The 7550-nt window shown below is 37.9% G+C and overlaps 1 protein-coding gene across 1 annotated transcript; it reads left to right on the top strand.

Moving 5' to 3' along the window:
* The first annotated feature begins 2235 nt into the window (after nucleotides 1-2235).
* Nucleotides 2236-7221, top strand: LOC113305613 (external alternative NAD(P)H-ubiquinone oxidoreductase B2, mitochondrial-like). Its single transcript, XM_026554633.1, has 10 exons — nucleotides 2236-2434; nucleotides 3497-3773; nucleotides 3889-4095; nucleotides 4415-4665; nucleotides 4831-5050; nucleotides 5216-5320; nucleotides 5663-5935; nucleotides 6067-6188; nucleotides 6514-6633; nucleotides 6854-7221. Exons 1-10 carry the CDS (start codon nucleotides 2346-2348, stop codon nucleotides 6939-6941), a joined length of 1752 nt encoding a protein of 583 aa, XP_026410418.1. The 5' UTR covers nucleotides 2236-2345; the 3' UTR covers nucleotides 6942-7221.
* The last annotated feature ends 329 nt before the right edge of the window (nucleotides 7222-7550 follow it).

The raw sequence follows: 7550 nt of genomic DNA, 5'->3' as shown, positions 1-7550 counted from the left end.
AGGTCTGGGGTATGCTAGCTGTGGAAACTGCACAGGAATCAGTTCCAAGCATTGGGAGAAGGCCGGCTGCAAAACCCTAGACGAAGGAGCTGACCGTGAAACCCTACTGCACAAGGTGTTGTTAAAGTCGAAAAAGGTATCAATGGGTATCTAATAAAGAGGGGAATAAAGCTGAGGACCGAAAACAATAAGCAGGGATCATACAGAATCGGTTTAATTGGATGAAAACTCACGGACTATATGATCGCATGCAAATCGCCGGAAAACCGCCCTCCGTAAAGTTAGGAAAACATCTTTGACCGATCAAAAAAACTTTGAACTCGAGGAAAACATCTTTCCGAAAATGAATAAAAGAAAATCATCACTGTTACCGATCCGTAAATGGCTTTGGGATTGGGACGAGTCAAACTAATTGCACCATTTAAAATCACATGCGACCTGATTTCAAAATCGGTACGAGTCCCCAGAGAATTAGAGGTTGGTTTCTCACTAAGTAAGAGACAGCCACGTTTGAAAAATGGAATGGAAAAGTCGAGGGATATACTAAAATTGAGGCGGCCATTTTTATATGGAGATTTTGAGATTGTAGTTGAATTTCTAAGAGTATTTTTTTTATATAAGTTGAGCTTGTTACGCAAGCAAATGACAACTCACACAGAAGTTTCGATTTGGCAACGGCAACAAAAAGATCTGTACTGGTCCAACCAAGGATATTCCAATGTTTAGATTCTGTACTAAGTATGCACTTTTCCAGGCTTCCAGTAGAGCACACCCATGTGCCATATAACATGTTCTGTCATGTTAGTAGACTAATGCCCTTTTTAATTTCTGTACATTAACAAAAATTCAAAAGCATGGTGTCAACACAAGTCAATCATTGAATCATGTATTCAATTCAATTGAATTCAATTTTAACGCGTTTGGAAAAGCCAAAGGCGAGTAATTCTAAGCTGAAGGGGCGAAAATACTTTAAGCTAGACCCGATCTCTGTGTCTTTATCAAGAAGTAAAAGGTTTTTCAAAAAAAAAAAGTAGTAGAAGAAGAAGAGAGCGTGTAGTAAGCAGTGTGCAATGCAACCGATTATGACGTACGGTTTAGGCTGGCAATTGATGCGGTTGGGTTAACTGTTTCTCAAGTGGCGTGTAAGTCAATTTCCATAAGAATTTGCAAAGGGATGGTCTTCTTGAATTTTGCACTGAGAAGCCTAACTAAAAGTCGTTGATCGTGAGTCATTACGTCACCAGCATGCGCGTGATATAGCAAGGTCAACCGCAATGCCATTTTAGAAAACAAAATCTTTTATCTTTTTTGCCAAACTTTACCTTTCAAATCTCATTCCTACTTAAGGCACTAGCTAGTACATATTAATAATCAAGAAAGGCTAAAAAAATCTAACTCGACAGCAGCACAACGTTTGGTTTGCGATTTCAGGGAAATAGAAATTTGGTTCCACATATCATTTCGATAGTTTCACACTCCGCCGGCTCGGTTGCAACTTGCTTGGAAGCCCCAGTCCCATTCCCATGAAACACGCACAAAAAGAAAAACTAATCCAGACGTTTGATCATTTCCATCTTCACCCCACTACCAATTCCAATGTTTAGAATCATTTCCCTCTTCACTGTTAGGATTGTGATATCTATTGTCCAAATTTTGGACTAGTCCTGTTGGACTAGCCGTAGCAAGGTCGCTAAAATAACGAAAATGCTAAAAATCTCCCGAATTTTTACCCCAAAATTTTTACACCCCTATGTGTCTCCGAATTTTTATCCCAAAATTTTTACATCCCTATGTGTCGGCGTTTCATTGGCTCACTTTTAAAGCGGACCTCCTGTTTTTCCCAGGTGGGGTAGGGTGAGGAAGAAATCTATGATAAATGGAGATGACACATAGGGGTAAGATGGTGGTGTATAGAAGCTGCAGATGGGTAGCAGCAGCTTCGCTAAAATAATAGAAAATGATAAATAAGGTCTGGCTCCATCTGACAACCTACCTTCCATGTCGTTCCACTCCCTTTGACCGTAGGGTCACGCTCTCGCAAAAGAAAGCAATTTTCATCAGCAATCGTGACACGTGTCACCAAGGAGTGAAACTCACAACTATACAACTGGAGTAGTGAATCTATTTGAATCTATTAATAAAACACGTGGCAATTTTCTTGGAAGGCAAGTCTAGAAAGAGAAAATAATCGTGTCTATATAAGGAAGTTCACGCATTTCCTGCTTTTCTGGACTTTCATTTTCTCGCCCTCTCTAAAGAAAACCTGAAAACACCAAACAAAAAGGGAGCGAAATTTTGTTTCAATTTTCAGATCTACAGAAAATTTCTGATTAGAGATATCAGAAATGAGGATTTTATCGTTCTACGAACGAGCTTCTCGTGCTTTTAAAGATTATCCTTCTCTATCTAAAATCCTTGTTGTTGCCACCGTCGGGTAATCATTTTTCTCTGATTTTTTCAACATTATTTTGGTTCATTTTTATGTTGTATTTGTTGATTGGGTTTGATTCATGTCGTTTTTGAGTTTTGATCGAGTTTGTTTGAACTTTATGTTTTATGATTTTAAGTAATTTTTGTTGGAATGTTAAGTCCTCAATTAGATCGAGGAGTTCTGTTACTATAGATATGGCATGAAAATAGAGTGTCACCTTTGTTTGATTTCAGGTTATGGCTAAAGAATTAGGTGAACAACGAGGATTTTCATGGTTTTAGTTGGTTATTGTGTATATAATTTTTGAGTAATTTCGTGCTTATTAGGTTTGATGCTGACTTGAATTATTTATTGTTGGTAACCTAATTGCCGCGGTGGAATCTAGTGAATTGAATGTTACAAGGACAACATGTATTTCTGATTTGAGAATAGATTATGAAAAATTTATAGTTGCATTAATTAGTAATTACTCGCTGTAAGAGAATTGGTAATATTTATTTCTACTGACTTGAAGAGTAAAGTTGGTTTGAGCTTTTCTAATGAGTTGTAATCTTAGACATAAGTAGATCTCATTTGTTGGGAAGTTTGCCTATTGTGAATGAATTGAATAAATATCTAGTTTTCTTCATTATTTTGGTTATACACCAAACTCTGTTCTGTTTAGAGTTATTACTAGTTTTAGGAGATTTATGAGGGACAGAGGATGAAATACACAATTCGTCTGATCCACCATCTTGAACTAGTTCTGTTTGATTCTTACCTGTCTATACTTTGCTTTTCGGTTGTTCTTCAATGTAAGATTTGCATTTCAATGTTGTGTTGTCATTGGGATTTGTATGCCATTGGCACACTTAATGCTTCTATGGGGATCTTGAAATGAATTTTGATTCAGTTTTTCATTACTAAATTCATTTATTAATGATCTGTAATGTAACAAGGAGGGAGTTATATCATTTGCTTAAAAGATCTTGCATACTAATTGCTTATGTTTAATGTTGAAGTGATTTTCTTATTTCCTATCTATCTTATTTTCATTGATGTACTGTCTGTGTTCTTTAACTGTAGAGGTGGGGGTCTTGTGGCATATTCTGATGCGAAACCACACAATGCTGTCAATGTGGTCGAATCTTCTCCAACTGCCGCCAATAAAAAGAGGGTTGTGGTGCTTGGCACTGGGTGGGCTGGCACAAGTTTCTTGAAGAATTTGGATAGTGCAACATATGATGTTCATGTGATTTCACCTCGTAACTATTTTGCATTTACTCCATTATTACCAAGTGTCACATGTGGGACAGTCGAAGCACGTAGTGTTGTTGAACCAATACGCAACATCATTAGGAAGGTTAATCCCCCGAACCTCTCAATGTATTATCTATGGGGATATCTGATTTTTTTGTGGACCATTTTGTATTTACTTGCTGAGTAAGGTCTGTCATTGTTTTCTGTTTGTTTGCCAGAAAGATGGAGACTATAGCTTTTGGGAAGCTGAATGTTTCAAGATTGACGAAAAGAATAAGAAAGTTCATTGCAGGCCTGTTCAGCGTGAGTCTCCTGAAGGGAAAGAGGAGTTTATCGTTGATTATGACTACTTGGTGGTCGCCATGGGAGCCCGATCAAATACGTTCAACACACCTGGTGTTGAGGAGAATTGTCATTTCTTAAAGGTAAATTCTATTAGCTAGTAGCTATCTTATATATTTGCCAGCTTCATGTAAGATCTAATTAATAATAGGGTTCAGATGGGTGTCTGATCTATACCTGGATCTTGATGTTGTTATATCTATCAAACTCAGGCACTACTACTAATGTTTTGCTTCCCCCGTTTTTGTCAGTCGGTAGGAATTAGGGTGGTGATGACTTTCAAACTCAGGTGTGGGTATCAACACCCAACATCTTTATCACTCCAGAGAGGCATCTTGTTTTCTTTCCTTTCATGTTTGGAAAAGTCATTTCTATTGTTTCTTCATGAATATGCACCTGCAGGAAGTCGAGGATGCTCAGAAAATCCGTAGGAATGTGATTGACTGTTTTGAGAAGTCCTGCCTCCCAAATCTAAGTGAGGATGAAAGAAAGAAGCATCTTCATTTTGTAGTTGTTGGTGGTGGTCCAACAGGAGTGGAGTTTTCAGCAGCACTGCTCGATTTTATCAGCGAAGATTTGGTCATGCTATATCCTACCGCCAAAGACCTAGTTAAAATAACTCTCCTTGAGGCAGGAGATCATATTCTGACCATGTAAGAAAGAACAGTTATGTTTACGGCTAGTGTTAGAACTTAGCAAATATAATCTTATTAGCTCCTCCAATGTTTTACATCAAAGTTGGACCGTTTCTTTTGTGTCTCTTTTATCAGTTTAGCTTTTTTAAGTAACTAGGTTCTTATCCGTGTGGTTCTTTTCAGGTTTGACAAAAGAATAACTGCTTTTGCTGAAGAGAAGTTTCAGAGAGATGGTATTAACTTGAAAACAGGGTCAATGGTCGTCAAGGTAACTGACAAGGACATCTGTACAAAGGACAGAGGAACCGGAGAAATCTCTTCTATACCATATGGAATGGTTGTCTGGTCAACTGGTATCGGGACCCGTCCTGTTGTTACGGACTTTATGAAGCAAATTGGTCAGGTTAAGACTCAACCTTTTACTTGTTTGATATCCATGTTTTGGACCTCCTCTGTGTTTACCTTTTGGGTTTCACGTTATGGCATCTGTTTTGTTCACTATGAAGTAATTTATCCTAAAAAAGAAGGATATGCCATGTATTAAGATCATCTTTTTATCTGACAACAGTCTAATAGGCGTGTTTTGGCCACTGATGAATGGCTTCGAGTTGAAGGATGTGATAGCATATATGCACTTGGTGATTGTGCCACCATTAATCAACGCAAAGTCATGGTAAGTGCATCATTTTGTCCGTTTATCATAATATTTTTGTGGGCGTATCTTGCTTTACTTGCACTCTTGTGGGATGTTATGTATGCATCTAAGTTATAGAGGTTGTGATTGAATGAGCTCCTTGCCACTAGTGTTCATTCTATACAGAGAAAATGCAAGCTGAGTTGATAGTGATAATTTCTTATTCCGCAGTAGAATAACATTTAGAAAGTCTTAATTTTTCCTTTAGAAACCTTTATAAGTAAAAGATTGTGTAGTGCCTTTATTTTAACAGCCCTGATTCGTTGAAAGGTCAATATATGCTAAAAAATTTCTCCTTTTCCTTTATCTGAACTCTTTTAGGAGGACATTTCTGCAATTTTCAACAAGGCAGATAAAGACCAATCAGGTACTCTTACAACAAAAGAATTCCAAGATGCTCTGGATGATATCTGTGAAAGGTACCCACAAGTGGAGCTTTACTTGAAGGATAAGCAAGTGAAAAACATAGTGGATCTTTTGAAGGATTCCAAGGGTAATGATAAAAAGGAAACACTTGAAATGGATATAGAAGGGTTCAAGTCAGCTCTTTCCCAAGTGGATTCAAAAGTGAAGTTCCTTCCTGCAACAGCTCAGGTAACTTTTGCGGAACTTCGTTCATCAATCTTGCTGGGTATTGTTGAATTCTTAAAATATCTTCAGAGTATCAACGGAATTGTCGCCACTAACCGACCCCTCTACGGCGTGTAATCTTATCCTGCATTCAGGTAGCTGCTCAACAAGGAAAATATCTTGCAAGGTGTTTCAATGAGATGGAAGAGCGTACGAAGAATCCAGAAGGTCCTCCGAGGTTCAGGGGAGTTGGGCGTCATCGATTCCATCCCTTTAGGTATGTCTTCATTAATAAACCATGTTCAGCAAATTTTTCTTTTGTTTACCTAGTCTTTGTTTACCATGCTCTTATATTATATAATTTTTGAAGAACATAATCGTCCATTTTTAACGAGGCTTTGGATATCCATTTATGTCATGTGATCCATTTCCCTTGCTAATAGAAATGATTAGAAATAGATATGGCAAGCTCGGGATTGTACACTTTCCAATATCCTTTAAATGCTAGCTGATTTAGGTTAGTGCGAGAGCTAAGGTGGAACATATATATATATATATATTCTGTAAATCTGTTCCTAATATTTTTGTTTTTCCATCAAAAGGTATAGGCATCTTGGGCAGTTTGCTCCATTGGGAGGAGAGCAAACAGCAGCACAACTTCCTGGTGATTGGGTTTCCATTGGTCACAGCTCACAGTGGCTCTGGTACTCTGTTTATGCCAGGTAAATTTTTGTGCTCCTGCTTTGTAAGTTTACAACAGAGTAACTATGAACCAGCATAAAAGTGCTATAAGAATCTATGAATGTGCAAGACATGATTGATAACAGCAGGTGCCAGCTTTATGTCACCGTGTCGTTATGTTTGAAGATTTATTATCCTTTGTTCATCTGGTGTCATTGTAGTTTGCTGAGTGTGACTTTATGTTTATTTTTGTGAATCCAGCAAACAAGTCAGTTGGCGTACAAGGATGTTGGTGGTGTCGGATTGGGGCAGGCGATTCATTTTTGGAAGAGACTCTAGCCGTATCTAAGGAAATCACACATTTCGTCATGGAACAATTTTGGGGTGTATGGGAAAAAACATTTGTTATGCTTTCCTATTTCAGTTGTACTTTTCATAAATTTTGCTCATCTTTTTTGGCTTACCATAGAGATGGCTGTCAAGTAATTCGCATTTTGCTTACAGAAAATAGCTCATTTTATCCTTCCATCATTCTGATGAGCACCTGTATTGTTTTTTACTATGCAGTATTCAAAGTAAATACCTTCCCTGTTACCGAGTTCTATGTACTAGGAAGGATCACCGTCCAATTGCAGTGGTTATTGATTATGAAATCGCTCATTTCTCTTTAATGGGCCATAATAATAAATTCGTCAGTCATTTTCTAAAGAAGTCGTACATGAACTTCAATATGCAACAAACTATGCCTCCATTTCGATCTGCCTGGTTACAGTGATGAAATCTTACTGGCCCATAAGCAACCAATAAATTTTAGGCCCCGCCACAGGATGCATGGACGATATCCTATGGACGTTCACATATCACTGCATAGCACTCCATTTTGAGTTGTGAATCTTGTGATGGGCAAAGATGTGAACTAGTGTGCAGATAGATCTCTTATGGTTCTGACGGTATCTGA

The sequence above is a fragment of the Papaver somniferum genome, chromosome 1 (assembly GCF_003573695.1).
Source record: "Papaver somniferum cultivar HN1 chromosome 1, ASM357369v1, whole genome shotgun sequence".
Lineage (NCBI taxonomy): Eukaryota > Viridiplantae > Streptophyta > Magnoliopsida > Ranunculales > Papaveraceae > Papaver > Papaver somniferum.
Note: the sequence above shows the minus strand (reverse complement) of the source record. Positions and strands in the feature narration are given on the sequence as shown.

Coding starts and splice junctions, on each gene's coding strand:
- LOC113305613 (XM_026554633.1), top strand. CDS start 2,346: ATGAGGATTTTATCGTTCTACGAACGAGCTTCTCGTGCTTTTAAAGAT. Junction 4,096..4,414: donor AGAATTGTCATTTCTTAAAG/GTAAATTCTATT, acceptor ATGCACCTGCAG/GAAGTCGAGGATGCTCAGAA. Junction 4,666..4,830: donor GGAGATCATATTCTGACCAT/GTAAGAAAGAAC, acceptor GGTTCTTTTCAG/GTTTGACAAAAGAATAACTG.